The sequence below is a fragment of the Coloeus monedula genome (assembly GCF_965178545.1).
Source record: "Coloeus monedula genome assembly, chromosome: 23".
NCBI lineage: Eukaryota > Metazoa > Chordata > Aves > Passeriformes > Corvidae > Coloeus > Coloeus monedula.
Window position 1 is genome coordinate 5,266,260 of NC_138803.1, and position 21,978 is coordinate 5,288,237.

At 52.1% G+C, this 21,978-nt stretch overlaps 1 protein-coding gene across 2 annotated transcripts in view; it reads left to right on the forward strand.

Annotated features, from left to right (window-relative positions):
- The window catches only part of NFASC (neurofascin), a gene marked incomplete at both ends in the record, with an annotated part of 51,479 nt that overhangs the window by 10,852 nt on the left and 18,649 nt on the right, over positions 1–21,978 (forward strand). Inside the window, 15 exons of one of the 2 annotated variants that reach the window (XM_082295950.1) lie at positions 333–517; positions 1,078–1,209; positions 1,508–1,651; positions 2,458–2,569; positions 2,667–2,833; positions 3,498–3,645; positions 4,237–4,361; positions 6,001–6,102; positions 6,213–6,410; positions 7,408–7,478; positions 8,441–8,663; positions 9,219–9,334; positions 10,390–10,594; positions 12,448–12,570; positions 13,089–13,262. In XM_082295950.1, the coding sequence (XP_082152076.1) occupies positions 333–517; positions 1,078–1,209; positions 1,508–1,651; positions 2,458–2,569; positions 2,667–2,833; positions 3,498–3,645; positions 4,237–4,361; positions 6,001–6,102; positions 6,213–6,410; positions 7,408–7,478; positions 8,441–8,663; positions 9,219–9,334; positions 10,390–10,594; positions 12,448–12,570; positions 13,089–13,262 (2,225 nt within the window). Of the gene's footprint in view, positions 1–332; positions 518–1,077; positions 1,210–1,507; positions 1,652–2,457; positions 2,570–2,666; positions 2,834–3,497; positions 3,646–4,236; positions 4,362–5,937; positions 6,103–6,212; positions 6,411–7,407; positions 7,479–8,440; positions 8,664–9,218; positions 9,335–10,389; positions 10,595–12,447; positions 12,571–13,088; positions 13,263–21,978 lie in introns of both variants that reach the window. The other variant, XM_082295949.1, reaches the window with a different exon arrangement.

Below are 21,978 nucleotides of genomic sequence, written 5' to 3' on the forward strand. Positions count from 1 at the left end.
CCCACACCAGCAGACCATGGTCAGGGATGGGCTTGGAGGTCCTTTCCATCCCAAACCATTCCAGAATTCCATGATCCTGCATTCCCAAGAGGAGAAAGTGCTCCTGACCAGCTGGGAATGCTCGGGGCCGTGGTTTAGGGGTGGTGGTGGGAAGGAGGGTGGGATGGAGGGTGGTGGGAAGGAGGGTGGCCCAACAGCTGGATCAGAGCTTCTCCCTGTGGTTGAGGGCTCCCAGGGGTGGGAATTTTACTGTTATTTAGGAATAACAACTCTTTACTTGGGAATCATTCCCTTGTCTTCGGAAACGCTCTGATCTGCTCCCCTCTCCTCAGACCAGCACCGGACATCATGTGGTACAAGAAAGGGGGAGAGCTCCCAGTGGGCAAAACCAAGCTGGAAAACTTCAACAAGGCCCTGCGCATCTCCAACGTGTCCGAGGAGGACTCCGGGGAATATTTCTGCCTGGCCTCCAACAAGATGGGCAGCATCCGCCACACGATCTCGGTGAGAGTGAAGGGTACGTCACCTTTACCTTCCCTCTTTGGGCCTGCCCGCCTGGAGCCAGGAGGGGACGTTCATGGAATGCTGGGAGGGCCTTTCCCTGGGGGGGTGCGTCTGTGCTGCGTCCGTGTGCTTCAGGGAATCATGGAAGGAGTTGGGTTGGAAGGGAGCTTAAAGTTCATCCAGTGCCACGGGCAGGGACACCTTCCACCATCCCAGGTTGCTCCAAGCTGGCCTTGGCCACTTCCAGGGATGGGGCAGCCACAGCTTCTCTGGGAATTTCATCCCAGCCCCTCTCCATCCTCCCAAGCAAGGATTCCTTCCCTATATCCCATCTAAATCCTCCCTTTTACATTCTTCAAATGGCCCCAAAAGCAGCGGGAGACGGGATCTCACTGATAGCAATGGTGGTGGGTTTGTGTGGCCAAGGAGAGGGAAAGGGGCTTCCCCACCTTCACCGCATCCCGGGAAACCCGCTTGGAGTTTCCGTTGCCTTCCTCCCACAGGGAGCGTTGGAGGGAGATTTTGGGGGTGGTGCTGCTGTCCCTGGGTCACTGGGGTGGGGCTGTTTTCCAGCTGCTCCCTACTGGCTGGATGAGCCGGAGAACCTGATCCTGGCCCCCGGCGAGGACGGCAGGCTCGTGTGCCGGGCCAACGGGAACCCCAAACCATCCATCCAGTGGCTGGTGAACGGAGAGCCCATCGAAGGTGAGTGAGGGACAGACTGGGCCTGCTTCTCCAAAATCCCAGCCAAAATCCCACCAAAACCCCAGCCAAGCATCTCCTGGCTGAGCACCAGCCAGAGCTGCTGGTGGGGTGCAGCATCCATATGAACCCTCAACTTGTCTGGGATGAGCCCAGTTCACCCAGTGGCTCCCAGTTGTGGCTGTGGAGCTCACGCACCATGGCCAGGTTTGAACTGGGCTGAGCTGGGAAGGTGCTCCATGATATTATGGGGTGGATTTTCCCTTGGAATCGAATTTAAGGAGCTCTCCCTGTTTTGAAGCGTCTCCCCCCAACCCGAGCAGGGAGGTGGCTGGGGACACCATCGTGTTCCGAGACACGCAGATCGGCAGCAGCGCCGTGTACCAGTGCAACGCGTCCAACGAGCACGGCTACCTGCTGGCCAACGCCTTCGTCAGCGTGCTGGGTGAGCCTGAGGGAATGGGAGCATCCAAAGCTCCAATTTCCATGGAATCCAAGGATGGCTTGGGCTGGAAAGGACCTTAAAGCTCAGCTCAAAGCTCAGCTCAAAAGGCTGGATGTGCCATAGTCCAGCTGACAAAGTGGTGTTGGGTTGTAGGTTGGACTGGATGATCTTAAAGGTCTTTTCCAACCTTTTTCCAACTGGTTTGATTCTGGGATTCATCTAAAATTCCACCCTCTTGCCATGGATGTGGGCTAGAACCTTCCGCCATCCCAGGTTATGCCAGCCTGGCCTTGGACACTTCCAGGGGTGGGGCAGCCACGGTTTCTCTGGGAATTCCATCCCAGCCCCTTCCCACCCTCACAGCCAGGACTTCCTCCCCAATATCCCATCTAAACTCTCCTATTTTAGTTTAAAATCATTCCCCTTTACCCTATTACCATATTCCCATGTAAAAGTCACTCTTCCTGGTTTTCCCTGCCCCCTTTTCCCTGCAGAAGTTTTCCATGGGTTTTCCTGTTTGCTGCTCTGAGGGAATGCACAAAGGCACCCAGGCTTTGGAGCAGGAATCCATTGCCATGGATTCAAGCCAGGCAAAGGCTGAGCAAATCCAGGGATATGAGTCATAAAACGAGGCTGGATGGAGAGGGAAGGGGAGGTGGGCGGGAATGGAGAAGCTCTACTGGGTTTTGAAAGTGCCAGTAGGAAAAATGAACCAAAAAAACCCCAGGAACATGGCTGAAAGGGCTGGAAAGGAGGAGCAGAGGCCATTTTTTCTCCTTCATGGCTGGAATTTTGGCTGTTGGCAGATGTTGCCCCCCAGATGCTGGGCCCCCGTTACCAGCTGATCAAGGTGATCCAGAACAACAGGACCCGCCTGGATTGTCCTTTCTTCGGGTCCCCCATCCCCACCCTGCGCTGGTAAGAGCCAGATCCCGTCCTGCTCCATCCCGAGGGGTGGGAAAGGGGGGTTTCCTGCTTTTCCTTCCCTTCCAACAGTACTTTGTGGTGTTGGGAGGTTTAAGAACGGCCAGGGGAACACGCTGGATGGAGGCAACTACAAAGCCCACGAGAACGGGAGCTTGGAGATGTTCATGGCTCGGAAGGAGGACCAGGGAATCTACACCTGTGTGGCCACCAGCATCCTGGGGAAAGCTGAGGCCCAGGTCCGCCTGGAGGTCAAAGGTAGGGGCACAAAGGGGCCAAAATCTCGGAATTTCTGGAAGTAGCAGTAGGAATAGTAGGAAGCTTGGATCTTCTGGAAGTTGCAGCAGGAGTAACCCTTGAGGTGAAGCGGGTTGGCTGTAGCGGATCTGATCTTCCAGCAGGTCGGAGCTGGGAGTCTGAAAATGGTGGAGATTCCATTTTAATGTTGGGAAGAACCAGGGCTGGGGATCGTGGAAGGGTTTGGGGTGGTTGTTGGGCTGGGAGATGCCGTCAGCAACGCAAACACCGACCCCAAGTGTTCCTCGGGGTTAGCTGAGGGCAATAAAACCTTTTCAGGATTGTTTTTACCCCGCTCAGCAAATCTGGCTGCTGACTCCAAAAAATGGGTTGTTTTTTTAAAGACTCAGCACGAATTAGTGACTTATTAAATTAATGTATTTGTTCAAAGCTGGACAAACACCCCTCTCGTCCTTCCCAAGCAACCCCGCTCTCCGCTGAGTCCCTGAGCCAAGCCCCAGTGTTTTGGGACACGACCCTTTGTGACCCTGTGCAGACCCCAGTGGGATCATGAGGGGACCCGAGGAATTTGGGACATAACCCTTGACCTCTTGCAGACCCTCTCAAGGTTGTGAGAGAACCTGAGGAGTTTGGGGTGTGACCTTTTGCTTGTGACCCCATACAGACCCAACCAGGATTGTGAGGGGACCCGAGGACCTGGTGGTCAAGCGGGGCACCATGCCCCGGCTCCACTGCCGCGTCAAGCACGACCCCACGCTCCGGCTCACGGTCACCTGGCTCAAGGACGATGCCCCCCTGTCCCTGGGGAACAGGTCTGTGCCCAAAAATTCCGTGGGTTTCTCTCCCAGGATTGTTGGATTTTTAGCAGAACATTCCAGGAGTCCCCAGGGATAAATATTGTGTTCCTAGCTAAGCAACATTTGATGTTTTTGACACTTTTAATCTCGCCAGCTCCCTACAGCAATTCCAGCTGATTTATCAGTAAATCCCGATTTTGCTGCAGGTTTTATTCCCGGATATTTTAAGACTTCTTGATAAAACCTGGGAGTTCATAACGAGCCTCTCCAAAATTAATGTTCCTCTGCTGTGCCTGGCACAGCTTTAATTTCCTTTCCATACCTGACTCCCCTTTCTTGTGATCTGATCCCAGGGCACGAACCCAGCGTTGGCTGTTGTCCTAAAAATGTGATTATTCCCCAGATACACCCCAGGGCACGTGATTCCTTAGGAAATGAGCTTTCCCAGAATAACCCAGCACATCCTTAGCTGATAAAACCTCCAGACTAGAGACGTTCTCCTGTTCTGGTTGGGTTTCCAGCTGGATTCTGTCAGGGAACATCCAGCCCTCAACGCTGCTTCCTGAATATGTTGGGGCAGAGTTTTGGGATGTTGTTTCCTTGAAGGATGAAGAAGGAAGAGGATGGTCTGACGATCTTTGGCGTGGCTGAGAAGGACCAGGGTGATTACACGTGCGTGGCCAGCACGGAGCTGGACAAGGACTCGGCCAAGGCCTATCTCACCGTGCTGGGTAAAGCCCTCCTGACCCCACAGCTGAGTGCTTGGCTTTGAGCAGGACACCCTGACCTCGAGGTCAGGCTGGAAGGGGGGTCTGGGCTCCAGGATTGTTCCCTGGATGCTCAGGGAGGTGCTGGCAGAGCAGGGGTCGGCACTGAGGTGGTGTCGAAGAAAGTCATATTAGAGGCCAAAAAATAGGAAAGAATTGTTCTTGCACACAACCCAAACTATCCCCAGGTGGATGCTGAAGCTCCATGAGAACAGTCCAAAATTTGGGAGTGAATTTAGTGGGGTGTTGGGGTGCTGAGCAATGGGATTGGGGTTGGTCCTGGCCCCTTCGTGTGTCCCCTTTGCAGCACAGGGAGGAACAAACTTCACCCCATTCCCCATTTGTGCCACTGCAAGCTCTGCTTGGCAAACAGGGATTTACCATCCTCTGGCCACCTCAGATTCCTGGGAATGCCACAACCTGCCAGTGCCCCTCCACAGCTGGAATAGGAATCCCAAATCCCAAATAATTCCCCTGAGCTTGATTTATTTCCCCTCCTTCCCCCTAATGGCTCATTAACCCCACATCAGGCTGATATTTCCCTTTTGCTGTCAACTACAAGTGTGGATAGAACATGGAGCTCTCTGGGGGATGGATATTCCTGCTCTGCTTCCCAAACCGGATCAATTCCCGCTGAAATGTGGAACTTTTATGTTTGCCAGGTGCTCCTTTGGCCACCCAAGCTTAAACTAACCCGGTTAACAAGCACTGTCTTACCTTGCAGCTAATCGCTTGAGAGATTTTACCAAAGGTAATCGTCACTCGTTCCTCGCCTTCCTTTTATTTTCCACCTTGGTTTTGGTTTTCCCGCAACAATAACTCCATGAGAAGAGGGTGGCAGCTGGAAAAATTGGGTGTTGATGCTTCCAAGATGTCCTTGAAGGAGATAAAACTCCAAGTCCTGCCCGAGTTGTCCTTGAAGGAGTTGATGCTTCCAAGTTGTCCTTGAAGGAGCTGAAGCTCCAAGTCCTGCCCGAGTTGTCCTTGAAGGAGTTGATTTTTTCAAGTCCTGTCCAAGCTGTCCTTGAAAGCCCATCCAGTTGGGTAGAGAGGTCCTGTGCCACCACGTTTTGTGTCCCGTGGTGGCAGTTCCTGAGTGCAGGAATCACTTTAGCTGTACTTGAAAATGATGAGCTCCTGATGGGAGGAAAGAACCAGGATTGGCTTGAATCCCTTAATTTTTATTTGGAATTTGTTCCTTTGATTGCATGGGCTGGTTCTTGTGACCAGATGAGGAAACCAGAATTGTGCCCAGGCAGTTTCTAACAAATTTATGTTTCCATTGAGGTTTTGTGTCCTTTCCCTGCTGTTCATTTGCATTTCCCTCTGTAAGGTCACAAATCCCCCTAAACCAGCACCTGGTGCTTCCTCCACCAGGTATTTTTTTGGGAAAGGCAGGATTTTTCCTGGGAAAGGCAGGATTTCCAGGCAGGGCACAGTCAGAAACGACCACATTTCTATTTTAAAATCACCATGATCCCCCAAAGAGCTGCAGGACTTGGATTGTGCCCTGGAACACGTCCTGCCACCGGGCTGGGAGAGGTGATGGGAACTGGGACTCGCTCCTGGGACAATTCCAGCCTCATTTATCCCATTCCAACAGAACGACCTGACCAGCCCCGGGACTTGGAGCTGACAGACCTGGCCGAAAGGAGCGTGCGGCTGACGTGGATCCCCGGCGATGACAACAACAGCCCCATCACAGGTCTGTCCCCTGTCCCCTGTCCCCAAAATCCCTGTCCCCCTCCTCCTCCCCAGTGACGGAAAATCCCTTCCCGTCCAAACCCTTCACCCACCTCTCCCCGCTCTTCCCAGATTACATTGTCCAGTTTGAGGAGGACCGCTTCCAGCCAGGAGTGTGGCACAACCACTCCAGGTATCCCGGGAGCGTCAACTCGGCCGTGCTGAGGCTCTCTCCGTATGTGAATTACCAGTTCCGGGTGATCGCCGTCAACGATGTGGGCAGCAGCGTGCCCAGCATGCCCTCCGAGCGCTACCAGACCAACGGGGCACGTGAGTCCTTTCTTCCCAGTCTTTTTGTCCTTGGAATCCACCGCTCTCCATGGAGGCTCTTCCTCGATCCCAGAAATCAGTTGGCGCAGGCTGCGGTGGAATTTTCTGTATGGAATTCTCACGCCTGTGGGTGATGTCTTTCAGAGCAGCAAAACTCAGAGATTTATACAAAAGTCACTTGTTCGTTAAAGGAAAACCTGGTTTTCCTTCTTTTCCTTCAAGGGAAGATTCCTAAAGGAATTTTTTCAGTCCTTTCAGACTACGGGAAGCTCAGAAATCTGTAGGAAAATCAGACTCAAGTGCAAATATTAATTACTGTCCACTGTTAAAGCTGATCGATGCTGTGGGGGTGGGCAGGTCCTGGCACAGGTTATCCAAAAAAACCATGGCTGTCCCATCCCTGGAATTGTCCCCAGCCGGGTTGGACGGGACTTGCAACAGCCTGGGATAGGGTAAGGTGGGATTGGGGGATTGTGAGGTCCCTTCCCACCCAAATTCTATGATAAAGGAATGAAACGAGCTCCAATCCATAACCAAGACTCGGGGCTTGAATTTGTCTGCCCAGTGCTTTGTGGGAGAATATTTGGGAAAATTCCACCCGAGGAATTCACAGGAATCTCAGCAGTTCTGCTGCATTTCTTCCTTTACCCATTCCAGGGAGATTTCTGCAGGATCTGCTGGCATCTAGTGTTGGCTCCCAACAGTGCCCGCCGTGTTTGAGGCTCGAAGCGACAAGCTCTGCTCCCTCCACAATGGTTCCCTTTCAAAGATTTAGGACATTTAGGGAACAAAAAAGAGCCTCCTAAATAAATGGCCTGGTTTTCCAGAGGACTGGGAGTCTCGTGTCCTGTTAACCTGAATGAGAACTTCTGGAAAAATCAGGCCATTAACTTCTGCCTTGGAAGGACTTTTGGCTTGCGGGGTTTTAAGCGCTCAGTGGTTGTTTTTTGACATTGAAAAATTCCTTTTATTTTTTGGTTTTCCATGTGAATTTCAGGTCCTGAAATAAATCCAACAGGAGTTCAAGGGGCAGGGACCCAGAAAAACAACATGGAGATAACGTGGACCGTGAGTTCTTCTTGGATGCCTTTTGGGATGGAGTTGGATGATGAGGGGCAATGGGTTCAGAGTGAGACAGGGCAGGGATAGACGGGATATTGGGAAGGAATTCCTCCCTGAGAGGGTGGGGAGGGGCTGGGATGGAATTCCCAGAAAATCCGTGGCTGCTCCATCCCTGGAAGTGTCCAAGGCCAGATTGGAGCAACCTGTGATGGTGGAAGATGTCCCTGCCCATGGCAGGGGTGGGATGGGATGGGATTTCAGGTCCCTTCCATCCCAAACCATTCCATGATGAAATTAGAAGACACCAAATAAAGGCTGGGTTTAGTGCCTAGAACAAGGTCTGGGATAAAAAGAATAATTCAGAAAATTAAAAATAAAATAAGTTGAAGATGTGACACCCAAAGACACCCGATTCCAGATTGAGCTTCTGGAGGATGCTCCAAGAGTCGATTCCTTGAGGATTTATGGAGCATCTCCTGCTTTGCTTCTTGCACCAGCAGGTGTCAGCCACAAACCAGGGATGAGATGAGAGGAGGGTTGGAATGGCAGTGGGAATAGAGACGGGACTATGGGGATAAAAGATATGGAATATTTCTTGTATAATTCTACATTAGGTACATATTCGATTTGTTTTATGCAATATAAAGATGAGGAATCTGAGCTAGTGGAAATGTCCCTGCTCATTGAAGAGGCTTGGAATTTAAATCCCTTTCAACCCAAACCATTCCAGGAATAAAATCCTGGATTCTGTGAATAAAATGCCCTGGTCCTGCCATGGCTCTGGAGGACACGAACTCGTTCTGCCTCTCCTTGAGAACAGAACCTTGCTTTCCTTTGGGATTTGCTGATGGAGCCTGAAATGAGACCCCGAGTGCTGAGCAGAACTTTTGGATCTCCACAGCGGAGAAATCCAATTGGTTTTTTTTTTCTCCTTCTCACTTTCCCTTCTCTGTTTCGCTCCACCGAAGCCTCTGAATGCAACTCAGGCTTATGGGCCCAACCTCAGGTACATCGTGAGGTGGCGGCGGCGGGACCCGCGCGGGAGTTGGTACAACGAGACCGTGCGGAGCGCCCGGCACGTGGTGTGGAACACCCCCATCTATGTCCCCTACGAGATCAAGGTGCAGGCCGAGAATGACTTCGGCAGAGCCCCGGAGCCCGAAACCTACATCGGATATTCCGGGGAGGATTGTGAGTATTCCTCAGCCGCAGGTGGGATTTCAGGGATGATCCCATGCCAGGGTGCCTGGGTGGCTCCTGTGTCCAGAATATGGGCGGGGCACTGTGGGATTTGGGACAAAAATCCGGTTTCAGGTTGGACAAGGCTTGGAGGACCTGGATAGTGGAAGGTGTCCCTGTCCAAGGCCAGCTGGGATGATGGACAATTCCAACTAAAACTAAGGAAATGAGGTGGTTTTTGGAACTTTGGGGTCCAGCTTTGGGCCAGGTGAGGCAGGAAAGGGTTGGATGTACTGGGATCCTTCACCTGGAGAGGGAGCTGAGCCAGAGCCCTTCCCTGCTGCAGGAATTCCTGCTTTTAGCTGGATCAGGAATGTTCTCCTGATGGCCGGAGGAGTGAAATTGGACTTATTTTCTTCCCACGGAAGAGGGCGGAGCCGTCGTGGGGCTGCTGCTCACGGGATTTGTGATGGGAGAAGCATGGCCAGGGGTGCCTGTGTGTCCATCCGAGCTCCAGGGTAATTCCAGGTTCCTAAAGACCACTCTGCTTTATCCCTGCCCGCCCAGATCCCAAGGCTGCACCCACGGATGTCAGGATCAGAGTCTTAAACAGCACCGCCATATCTCTGACCTGGACCCGGGTGCACCTGGACACCATCCAGGGACAGCTCAAGGAGTACAGAGTGAGCAAATCCCGAATTCCCCAATCCCAAATCCCCACCCCGGCACTGACCATTAACCCAGCTAAACCTCCTAAAATTCCCAGCTGGCTCCCAGGGATGGAGCTGCTGCATGTGGGGATGACAGAAAACTTCCCTGTGGTCACCCTGTGGAACCTTTGGATGTGAGGCAGCACCAAGGATTTGCTCTTCGGGGTGTCAGGATGGGGTTGGGGACGTCTCCTGTTGCTTCCTTTGGGCTTGGCTGCAGGATTTGGGATGCTCCAAGAAAACAGGGAGGGATTGGGATGGCTCTGCCCATGGAGGCTCTGAGGGAATGACCCCAACCCGGTCAGATTTTGTGTCATCCCCAAAATACCGACAGCAGTTTTTACTGACCAACAACCCCTGCAAAGCCTAAACCCACGGTCGGGACTAACTGGGCACTAAAGCCAGCATGGATCTGGGTTTTTCCGGGTCTTTCCGGGCTTATATTTAGTATTTAATATTTGCTGCTGATGCACAGAGGATGGAGCCGTTCATACCAAGCCAAACCCTGAGCAGGGCCCTTCCCTCGGTGTTAAAACATTCCCAAAACCTCGTGTCCAGCAAAGAATCCCAGCATTCCAAATCCGATCGTTCGCTCGCTCTCCTTTCCCCAATTCTGGGGGATTTTCTGAAAGGATTCTTATTTCCCGTGAAATAGGATTTGCAGTCGAGGGTTTCATTTGGAGATTTCCTAAATTTAGGTGCTTTTTGCATGCCTGGGTGTGTCCCACCTTTCCTTGTCCACCGCTACCCCGAGTGGAAAAGGGAGAACCACTCGGTTTTTAATTCTTGGCAATTAGGAACAGTTTTAGTCCGAGCTCAGTGGTTTTGGGAAGCTCTTAACCCCCTCCTCAGCCTCTTCCTCAGGTAACACCCCCGATTTTCCTCGTGGAGCTTCACTAATTCCTCTAAAAACTTCCACAGCCTTAAGCCGCTCTTAAAGGCAAAACTCTGCTTTTTAACGTCTAAAAATCCCAAAAAACCATGGTTAAACGGGAAAAAGCTTCACCTGGCCTGCGTGTTTCTTGAAGGCCTATTTCTGGAGAGACAGCAGCTTGCTGAAGAACCTGTGGGTCTCCAAAAAACGGCAGTTTGTGAGTTTTCCTGGAGACCGCAACCGGGGCACCGTGTCCCGGCTGTTCCCTTACAGCAACTACAAGTTGGAGATGGTGGTCACCAACGGCCGAGGGGACGGGCCCCGCAGCGAAATGAAGGAATTCCCCACCCCTGAAGGAGGTACGTTCCCACAGGGAATTTTTTCCCACTGGGAAAGGTTTAGGTTGAGCAGCTCTGGGGAGCTGAGCCACAGCCGGGGAGAGATTTTAGCTGAGCATCACCCAGACGCCGTTGCTGGCAGTGACATCACTGAAGCCACACCTGGAGTTGGCTCCTGACCCCATCAGCATTCCCAAAATTCCCAGAATTCAGGTGCTCTGGACGCCTCGGCCAAGAAGATTTTGGGCTGAACAAGAGAAAAATTTGCAAAAGCCTTTCCTGGGCACAGCTCCGTGCCCTTGATTTGCTGCCCGAGCTACAAATGTCCCCGAGCCGCGGTTTGGGGACGTGGCTGGATCCATCCTGGAAAAGGCAGGAAAACCTTCCCAGGACCTTCAGGAAGGACATCCCTGATTCCTCTGCCAGGCTTTTGAGGCAAGAGCACCTCGTTCTTGTGTCAAGGATGAACTCGAGGGTTTAATTTTGTCACTGGCACAGGAGCTATTTATAGACACGCCGATAATTCCGTGTTGGAGCTGCAATTCCAGCGGCTGGAAGTGACTTTTCCTACAGCGCAGGAGGGGATTCAGGCACACAAGGTCGCAAAAACGCAAGAAAAGATTTGCAATTCTTTCTCAAAATACTTTGGGGTCCCCCCTTTTCTCTTCCTCTCCATCCCATCTTGGCATCTCTCAGTGCTGCCTCTTCCTTCACAATTCCTTGGAAAAAAATCCCCTTTTTTTAAGGATTAATTATTTTTCTGTGGATAATTGAGGTTGTTTCCGAAGAAAGGCTTCAATTCCCGTAGGTTTTGCAGGCAGGGGCACTGTGACCCCGTTTCTGGGGGATTTGGGGTGGCTTTGGACATTTGGGGTGACAATAAAGACATGTGGGTGGCATTAATTAATAATTACGGTGGATTTTACTCTGATCACACAGAAAATGTGGATTTTTATTTTTCCTGCACCACCAAGCCCTTTTATCGACCCAAACTGACATTGAGGAGGCTGAAGGATATCCTGAACAACTAAAAATAAACCCCGAGCTCTCCGATCTCTCTTCCCCCGGTTAAGACACCGCAATTAGGAGGAAATCAGGAGAATAATTTAACTCCATGCCAGATAATTCTTCCCTTCCTTCCTTCAGTAGTGATAATCCCAAATATTCCTTAGGGTGAGGAGAAGTGGGCAGCAGCTCCCTGTGGGAGATCTCTGAAATTCCATTTCCCAGCGATTCTTTGGGATAAGAGAAGCCACTTTTGAGGGTTCTAAGAGAGGAATCTTTGGGATGAAAACATTGGGATGGGTGGGGGGTCTAAAGAAGGTCAGGAAATCTGGCTCTAAGAGGAGAAGTGGGGCTGGAGTTAAGAGAAGACTCTGGGATACTTTTTGTTCTTCTAAGAGAGAAATTTTTGGGACCAAAACATTGGGATGGATGGGGAGGATTAAGGAAAGCTGTGAAATTTGGGTCCAACATGCCGAAATGGGGCTGGAGTGAAAAGAAGTTTTTGGGATACTTTTGATGGTTCTAAGCGAGAAATTTTTGAGGTGAAAACTTTGGGATGGGAGGGGGGTGTAAGGAAGACCAGAACATTTGGGTCCAACAGGAGAAGCGTGGCTGGAGTTGCATCCCAGCTCTGCTTCTGTGGCCTTGCTGGAGGATCCCGCGGGATTGGGATCGTACCAGAGCTGCTCTGCTTTTCCTCCCCGCTGAAAATTCCCATCAGGCTCCTGGTTTTTGGGATAAATCCTGGTGCGATCCACTTGGGGTGTGCCTGTTTGGGAGTCCAGCCCGTGGCGGGTGCAGCAGCGCGAGGTTCGTTACCCTGTGCATGTTCTCTCCTCTCTCCCCTCTCGTTCCCGCTCCCCTCCAAGTACCCAGCTCCCCCAGGTACCTGCGGATCCGGCAGCCCAACCTGGAAATCATCAACCTGGAGTGGGATCACCCTGAGCATCCCAACGGGGTCATCACGGGATACACCCTCCAATACAAGCCCTGTACGTCCCACGTTCTCCTCGCGGTGATCAATCAGGGAATTCTTCCCTTCCCGCTTTTTCCCAGGGCAGGGAGATCCATGAGGAACTGGAGACTTCCATGGTGGGAAAAACTGGTGTTAGGAGGGGTCCTGGACATCTGCAGGGGGGGTGGTGGGGGCTCAGCAGCTCCCCAGAATCAATTTTGGAGGGAAAATCAGCTGGATCTTGGATTTTGGGAGATTTTAGGTGCAGCCTGAGGTGTTTTTGTGCTCACCCCAACACAATTTGGGTGAGGTGATACCCAGAACCTGAACATCCCGGAGCCTTCTCTGCCCACCTGAATGTCCCCCCAGCAGGTCCCTGGCCAGGCTGTCCCCAAGTGCCCCAAAATGGGCATGTTCAAGAGCAGCAACCGCTCTGAGCCCCACAGTGACCCCACAGTGACCCCACAGATCCTCCAGGGGCTGAAGGATGAGCTGGAGACCCCAGGAATTCCCGACCCCAGGCTGAGCCCAGCATTTCCTGCCTTCCCTCCGCAGTTAACGGGTCACGGATGGGCCGGACGGTGGTGGAGAACCTGTCCCCCAACCAGACAAGGTTCACCCTGCAGAGGTCAGACCCCATCTCCCGCTACCGCTTCGTGCTCCGTGCCCGCACCCAGGTGGGAGAGGGAGAGGCCCTGACGGAGGAGTCGCCGGCGCTGCTGGATGAAGGTAAGGGCAGCAGCCAGCTCTGCCGAGGGGACAGGGGGTGACAGGATGTGCCAAACCCAAAAATGGCATCATGGCAGGTCATAAAACAGCCCAAAAATGGCATCGTGGCAGGCCACGGCAAACCCAAAAATGGCATCGTGGCAGGTCATAAAACAGCCCAAAAATGGCATCGTGGCAGGCCATGGAACAGCCCAAAAATGGCATCGTGGCAAGCCATGGCAAACCCAAAAATGGTGTCGTGGCAGGCCATGGAACAGCCCAAAAATGGTGTCGTGGCAGGCCATGGCAAACCCAAAAATGGTGTCGTGGCAGGCCATGGAACAGCCCAAAAACGGCATTGTGGCAGGTCATGGAACAGCCCAAAAATGGCATCGTGGCAGGCCATGGAACAGCCCAAAAATGGCATCATGGCAGGCCACGGCAAACCCAAAAATATCATCGTGGCAGGCCATGGCAAGCCCAAAAATGGCATCATGGCAGGCCATGGAACAGCCAAAAATGGAATCAGGGAATTCCAAGAACCAGGAGTGCAGGGCAGCGATGGCTGCACGGATTTCCCTGCAGAGGTGGAGGTGGCCAAATGCTGCAGAAAAAACCCAGCTGAGGTGACCTGGGGACCTTCCTGTGCTCCAGGGAACGTCCTGGCTGTCCCCAAGGGAGGGACATTCCTCGTGTGCCCTGGAGCAGGAGGAAATTGAACAAATTTGTGTTTTTTACCAAAAAAGGGCAGGATTAGATGAGATTCAGGAAGGAATTCCTCACTCAGAGGGGTTGGAAGGGCTGGCACAGAGAGGTTGTGGATGCTCCTCCATCCCTGGGAGTGAGCTTGGAGGCATCTGGGATTGTGGAAATGTCCCTGGGTGGGACTGGATGAGGTTTAAGGTCCTTTCCAACCCCAGCCATTCCATGATTCTGGGATCTCGCTCTCCTCGTGCTGAGGGTGAAGCTCTGATTTGCTCCTCTGTGCAATCGGGGGATTTTTGTGTGTAGGGACCTCGGTGCCACCTCCCTGTCACCCCATGGCCATCACCCAACCCTACAAACCTCCAGAGCCCCAATCTCAGCCCCGTAATCAGATAAAATTCCCGCTGTGGAACATCCATCAAATTTAAGTGGAAGTTCTGGAGCCCTAAGGGAACCAAGGGCGGCTCTTCCCCCTCTTTAGGCTCGGCTGACAGAGCTGGGATTGAGTTAGAGCTGGGATTTAATGGGGTTTTTGTCTCTTTCGCTCCATCCCCCCATCCCAGCTAATGGCTCTGAGTGGGGAAAGTGATTCCTGCTTGGGTCCAGTGGGAATAAAACCATTCCCGACACCCCTGGGGTGGGATCCAGCAAAATTTATTGGATAGGGAGAAGAAAACAGCCAAGGAAAACATGAGAGGGGCCTGGAATTGCTGTAAAAAGGAATTGTCAGAGCTCAGGGGTTGGATTGAAGTTGAAAATGGAATCTTTTTTGGCTGGTTCACACCCAATTTTTTCCATTTTTGCACACTGATAATGGAGAGATAAGAGCCAGGACCACCTCGTGGTGTGTCAATGCTAATTGATTTATATCAGCAATTAGCAGGGGGTGCCCAAAGCTGCTGGACAAGGTAAGGAACCCCCTCGGTGGGGTTTGGGGTGAGGATGTGGCAAAACAAGACAAAGTTTGGCCTTGAAACAGCAAAAAAAAAAAGAAAATTAAAGTAATTTCCAGCTAAATCCCAGAAATCTGCCCTCCAAACATGAGGTCCAACACAAAATAGGTGAGTTGTGCTCACTTTGATGGCACCTCCTGCCAAGCTGCGGGAAAGACTGGAATTTAAGGCTGGAATTTAAGGAAAAGAAGCAGATTAAGGAAATGAAACCCATTAACGCCTCAGGAGGAGGTTTTCTGCTCGCCAGACTCCTTCGGATGCGGAGTTTAAATCAAATCCCCACATGAGAAAGGAAAAATCGAGGCGAAATTCAGTGTCAAAACCGGTTTTTGTTGGGATTAGACCTAAACACCCGCTTAAATATTCGGCTTAACGACACTACTGGCACCTCGATGGCACCTCCGGCACCTCCCGGGTGTTTAACCTGGATCCTGGCGTGGTTTATCGTGGATTCCCAAATTCCAGGTTGGATTTAATCCCATTTCCCCCCTCTCTCTCTGCTCTCCGGTGACTCCGATTGTGCCAGCAGCGCCTTGGGGTGGTTTGATAAATTCCTGTGTTTTTCTCTTCCCTCTTTCTCTCCCGTTTTCCCGTTTTTTTTCCCTCCCCTCTCTCTGTCCCCGGCGCTGCCTCCGAAGCCACGCCAAGCCCAGGTACCGTACCCGGAGGTAACCGGCATGGGGGCAACGGAGCTTTCCAATTAAGCTGCCAATTAAGCAGAAAAGTTCATTAAAACCCTTCCAATGGCCACGCCAATTGGGCATTTCAATCATTCCAGGCACGAGGGGACCAGGGCGGCTCCGCAGCGGGGCAGGCGAAGATTAAAAGGTCTCTAAGCTGGGCTTAAAAGCTGGGCAAAAAAAATCTCGTGAAAACCAAACCACGGTGGCCACGCACCGGGCGAGCCCAAAGGAGAGTCGAGATCCCATTAAAATGGGGGTTTTTTCCTATTAAAGAGGGGTTTTTTTCCTATTTGAAGAGGTTTTATTCCCGTATTAAAGAAGGGGATTTTTCCCTATTATAGAGGGATTTTTCCCTAGTAAAAAGTGTTTATTTCCCTGTTAAAGATGGGGGTTTTCCCCTATTAAAGAGTTTTTCCCTATTAAAGACAGGTTTTTTTCCCTATTAAAGACTTTTTTCCCCTACTAAAGACTTTTTTTCCTTTTTAAAGACTGTTTTTGCCCTATTAAAGATGTTGTTTTTCCCTGTTAAAGAGGGGGTCTTTTTCCCTATTTAAGAGGGTTTTTCCTCCCTATTAAAGAGGTTTTTTCTCCGTGTTAAAGCAGGAATTTTTCCCATTATAGAGGGGTTTTTACCCTATTCGAGAAGTTTTTCCCTATTTAAGAATTTTTTTCCCCTATGACACAGGGATTTTTTCCCTATTAAAAAGGGTTTTCCCCATTAAAGAGGGTTTTTTCCCTATTAATGAGGGGTTTTTCCCTATTAATGAAGAGTGCTTCCCTATTAAAGTGGGTTTTTTTCCCCTATTAAAGAGGGGGTTTTTTTCCCTATTAATGGGAGTTTTTTTCCTATTAATGAGGGTTTTTTCCCTATTAAAGTGGGGGTTTTTTCCCTATTAAAGAGGGTTTTTTTCCCCTATTAAAGTGGGGTTTTTTCCCTATTAATGGGGGTTTTTTTCACTATTAATGAGGGTTTTTTTTCCCTATTAATGAGGGGGTTTTTCCCTACTATAGAGATATTTTTCCTTATTAGAGTTTTTCCCTATCAAAGATTTTTTTTCCCCTATTAAGGAGCTTTTTTCCCCTCTCCCAGAGGATTTTAACCCCAGCTCTGCACGAGCCGCTCTCCCTTTTTAACCCTCACCACCCCCACCCTACAAAACACAGAACATTTCTGGCTCTTCCAGGACCTGTGGGATCGCAGCTGGAGATTTGGGAGATTTTTAGGATGTGCCCAGAATTCCCTGTGGCTCTGCCAGGGCTTTGTTGCAGGAGATTCCTCCCATTCCCGGTGTCCATTGGAAGGGTTGAGCGGGAATTCGGGGCCTCAGCTGTGCATGTTCTGCATGGAGCCTTCTGCTGGCTTTGCCCTCCTCGCTATTCCCAAAAAACCTGGGAGCAGGGAGAGACCTTTTCCAGCACCAGGGACAGCTCCTCCTCCTGCCGCTTCCATGGAAAACCCGATCCTGCAACGCCCCAACGCCGTTCCGGGTCACCCAGCGAAGGATTCCCACCTCTCACAGACTTGGAAAATCCTGGTTTTCCACACCCAACACGCATTTCCCACATTCCAGCGCCACGAGAGCTTTTGCCCAGCTCAGGAACTCGGCAATGGCCGAGCCAGGGGGTGCAGCCAGCCTCAAACTCATCCCAAAAAAAGCTTTTTGGGAGCAGCAGCAGCTCCTGATGCCCTGCACCGAGGGCTCCCAACAGGTCCTGCTTTGCCTCTGCACATTCCGAGCAGGAGCAGCTTCCCAGGGAAGGCTTTTCCCGAGGGATACAAGTGCAGGATCCGCTCTCTGCACCTGTAGGATTCGCTTTCCTGCCCCGGGGATGTTCCTTTTCCTTGGATTTTGTTGCAGGGATGTCTCTTCCTGATATTATTTTGCTTTTATTTTTCCCCTCTTCCTGATCTTTCTCCTTCCTGTCTTTTTCTCTTCCTCCCTATTCCCCCCCCAAAAAATGCGGGATTACAGATTGGTCAGGTCTAGGTGGTGGGGACCTGAAAATCCACTGAAAAATCCTGGGAACGAGCATAAAAATCCTGAAAATGAACATATAAATCCCTGAAAATGCACATAAAAAACCTTGGGATTCGGAGCGCCCTCTCCTCCAGCTCCTTCTCCATCCAGGGTTTGGCTCATCCACCAGAATCCGGATTTTCTTTGTAGATCGGGATCACTTCAAGCCCTTTTCTGCTTCCAGAGGGTCTTGCTGAACTCTGGAATCACAGCCCGATCTCTTCATCCTCCCAGCCCCGAATCATTCCTGCCTTCATTTCTTGCTCCACTGGAATTCTTTGGGATTTCAGGGATAATCCTCCAATTATCCAGAGCTCATCCCTTCATTTCCCCCTTTCCAAAAGGAGAAATAACACTTTGGGAAGGGCTGGAAGAGAGCTGAGAGTCGGGGAGTGGAGCTGGAGGTCGGGAATTGCTGCCTCATCTTCCTCCCCATTCCAGGCTCCAGGAGAGGACTCAGGGCATGGAAAAAATCCCTCTCCCATGCCAGTCCCACTCCAGAGCTGGATCTCATTTCTCCTCAGGCCACGGTTTGAGCGGAGTCTGGCTCCAGAGGATGTTTCTCTTCCCAACAAATCCCAGGAAATGCTCCCTGACCTTTCCCATCTCCGCTGGCTGACCCAGACTGGGCGCATTTTTATGGAATCAACAGCGATTCCATAAAGTTCTTGATCCTTGCCGTGGCTGGCACTGACAGGGAATGAAAAGGTTCCTTTTCCAGGGATGACCTGACACAGGCGGGGTCAGGGCCAGGAGGAAGTGGAGCAGGTGATGGAATCGAAGTGAAGTGCAGGGATTTTCCCTTAGGAAAGGCTTCACCTTTCCCAAGCCAGGCTTTGGACAAGGGGAGAGGGGATTTGGGAAAGGAGCAGATTAAAAAGGGATTTTGTTTATGCTCTGAGTGAGGAAAAATATCCCCAAACTGGAGTTTTGATTTTCCATCTGTATGGAAAAACTTCATTAGGAACCATAAAGAAATTTGGTTTAGGCTCGGAGGGAAAAACCTGACTTTTCTCTGTCCATGAATGGGAATTTGAGGAGAAAAGTCCCATTTTTCGCTTTAGAAACAGAGGGAATTGCTGAGTCCTCTCTTTCTGCTCCATCACCCCCTCCTCCAATTTCTTCTCTTTCCACATCAGGTTTGGAGAATTTCATGGCCCAGACTTCCCAATTCCATCCTGTTGGTAAAAACCGGGAGAATTAAAAATAAATCTCCGCAAGTGTCCTCGACCCGATCATCAAAAATCATGAAAAATTCATCCCAATTTCTCCAAGCCTCGTGATTTTGTAGGCACACCCCAGGGAAAGCTGCTGCCACAGCCCAACAACACATTAAAAGCACCTCTAAATAATTAAAAAGGAGCAGAGATTGGGATTGTTTCCTGAATTTTTCCCCAAAAATGCCACTTTTCACTGAAGTATCCCACTCCGAGCAGGATTTGTCTTTTCTTTAGATCTTCCCCTTAAAAATCCCCATTTTTCTTTTAGGATTCTCCCTCTTTGGGGTTTTTTCCCCCCTAATCTGAGCTTCAAGCAGGTTTTTCTGAGCGGTTCGGACTCTTTTTTTTTACTGCTCCACTCCTGGCTGGCGAGACAGCGAAGAGCTCAGCATCTCTCATTAGTGAAATTATTAATTGCTGCTTCCTCAATCCATCATCAGAGCCCCATCCTTCCCTGAGAGGGAATAATGGAACTTGGAGACAGAAAAAGCCTTGAAAGGGAGGCAATTAAGGAGCTGAATGCTCCTTCGGCCTTTCCGGGAAGAAGGGCTCGGCTCAAATGCGATAAAGAGCTGGGAATTGGTTTTTAGTCCGAATTTCCCGGGTGATTTCTTCCTGCTTGGAGCAATTTCCAGGTGCTGTTCCTCCCTGGCATGGGGAAAGCGGCATCTGTCTTTCGGAAAAGGGGGATTTTCCCCCCATCCCACAAATTCCGGGTGCCCCGCGCTGTCCCCAAACTTCTGTCCAAGCTCTGGGAATGCAGGAAAACAACTTCAGCTGCTCCGCAAAGCTCGGGAATGTCGTGGCTGGAGCATCGCGGCCGTTTTTGGGAGGATGGGTGGCATTTCTGCCCTTTCCGAAGTGCTGGGAATGCCAGCCTGGCTCTCCCGTCTCCCTTTGGGATCTTCGTCACTGCTGGTGGCACCGAGAGGGGACCCCGGGAACCCCGAGAAGGGACTCTCAGTGCTCGGGTGCCTTTTCTTTGGGAATATCGGATCCCTGGGATCCCTGGGATCCCCTCCCAGCCCTCATTAAGGGATGGATTTCAAAGCCCAGCGAACGTCCCTGATCTCTCCCCCGCCCCAAATCTCCCAGCTGAGCTCTCCTCCCGCATCCATTCCGTATTTAAACCCCAGCGAGGCCGGAGCTTTTCATCCTTTAGGATTAAATCCCACCCCTCCCTCTCCGTGGGAGCCGCATTCCCATCCTGCCCTCCCCGAGTTTTCCAGCTCACCCCATCCCACTCTTCACCTGGCCCTGCTCCTGCCAGGACGATTTTTATCCCCGCCATCCCCTCCTGGATCTCCTCGGGAGCCAGCCCGCGTTATCCTGATGGGAAGTGACGGCTCCGCTCCCGGGAATCGCCTCCCCCAGAGCCAGGGAAGTGGGGCAGGGAGGGCAAATCCCGCCTGGAATCGCTGTCAGCTCATCCCGGAGGGTTTGGGGGCTGCAGCTTCCCCTGCGCTCCCGCACCGGGGACAGCGAGGCTGGGATTTATCCCAGATAATCTCTTCCCATCTCAACTCCGGAGCAGCATTAAAGCTGAGTTTCTCCTGCTCCTGAGAGGCTCTGGGAGAGCCCTGGTGGAAGCTGGAAAGCCGTGCCACGTTTTCCGCCGGCTCCCGCCTTTCCCAAAGTCACTTTGTGCCTTTTGGGGTCTCGTTTTCCTCCGCGGGGAGCCGGGATTCCCATGGGATTGCCCAGCCTGCATTAGCTGATGGCTCCGGCGCTGTTTGATTGTTCCCAGCCTCTGGCGCGGCTCCATCCCGTTAATGGGGACATTAACCCGGCGACACCAATCTCTTAACCCCAAAAACCCGCCAGGAATCAGCGGAGATGGATGAGGACAAATCCCAGTGCAGGAAAAGCTTTTAGCGGCCTCAGGACCCCGCAAAGTCCTTCCCCCACAAGCGGGGGGACAAACCCTGAAGGGCAAAACTCAAAAATCCCCTTTTTTTTTTATGCCGCACCACGAACCCCGAGGGCAAAGCCGAGCCTTTGGATGCGTCCCCTCCCTGTCACCACCCCCGGGCTGGACCCCCGGGCTGGGGCAGGGCCGGGCTGTGCACGGGGGGCTTCGGATCGGGGTGCATGAGATGGGGACGCTGTGGGGTCACCGCGGAGAGGACGCGCTCCGGGGCTGGAAGGGGTTTTGGGGTGATTGCGGCTGCTCCTGGGGCACATCTGGGGCTGGGAGGGGTTTTTGGGGTGACTGCGGCTCCTCCTGGGGCACATCTGGGGCTGGGAGGGGTTTTTGGGGTGACTGCGGCTCCTCCTGGGGCACATCTGGGACTGGGAGGGGTTTTTGGGGTGACTGCGGCTGCTCCTGGGGCACATCTGGGACTGGGAGGGGTTTTTGGGGTGACTGCGGCTGCTCTTGGTGGTTTGGCTGATGCTTTTGAGGAGCTGGGGGTGCTCTGGGGACACCTCTGAGTCTGGATGGGGTTTCTGTGGGACTGTGGCTGCTCCTGGGGCACTTGGGGGTACCTGGGGGTGCTCTGGGGGCAGCCCAGGAGCTGGGCAGTGTTTTGGGGTGACTTTGGATGCTCCTGGGGCACCCCTGGGGCTGGGCTGATGCTTTTGAGTACCTTGGGGTGCTCTAGGGGCACTGCTGGAGCTGGGTTGGGCTCTTGGAGGAGCTGGGGGTGCTCTTGGGGCACCCTTGGACCTGGCCTGGTGGTTTTGAGTACCTGGGGGTGCTCTGGGGTCACCCCTGACCTGGGCTGGTGCTGTAGCCGGGGTTTTATCGCCTCTCAGACGGACTGAGCGAGCTCCTGCCCCTCTGTGCCTTTGGATGCGGAGCTTTCAGGGCTTGGCTCTCCTTGGGGACAGACTGGGGGTGGGGGAGAAAAGCCTGGCTTGGTCCTGGGACTGGTTTTAAAGTGCTTTCCTAGAGCTGTTGTGGTTTGGGGGCGATATTTATAAAATCTGCTTTCCTTCGCCCATCAGAGGGATTTGGAATCCCTGGACCTGCAGGAATATTTGTTTTAAATATAAATTAACCTGAGTGTCCCAGGGTGAGGTCCCCTCAGAGTCACCTTTGGTATTTGGAGCAGAATTCCGGCTGCATTTTCTGCTGGAATATTCCAGCCCTAGCCAGTGCCCCCTCCCTCCCTGTGGAACCCTCACCCCACTCAGGGTGGGGGTTAAAGGACACA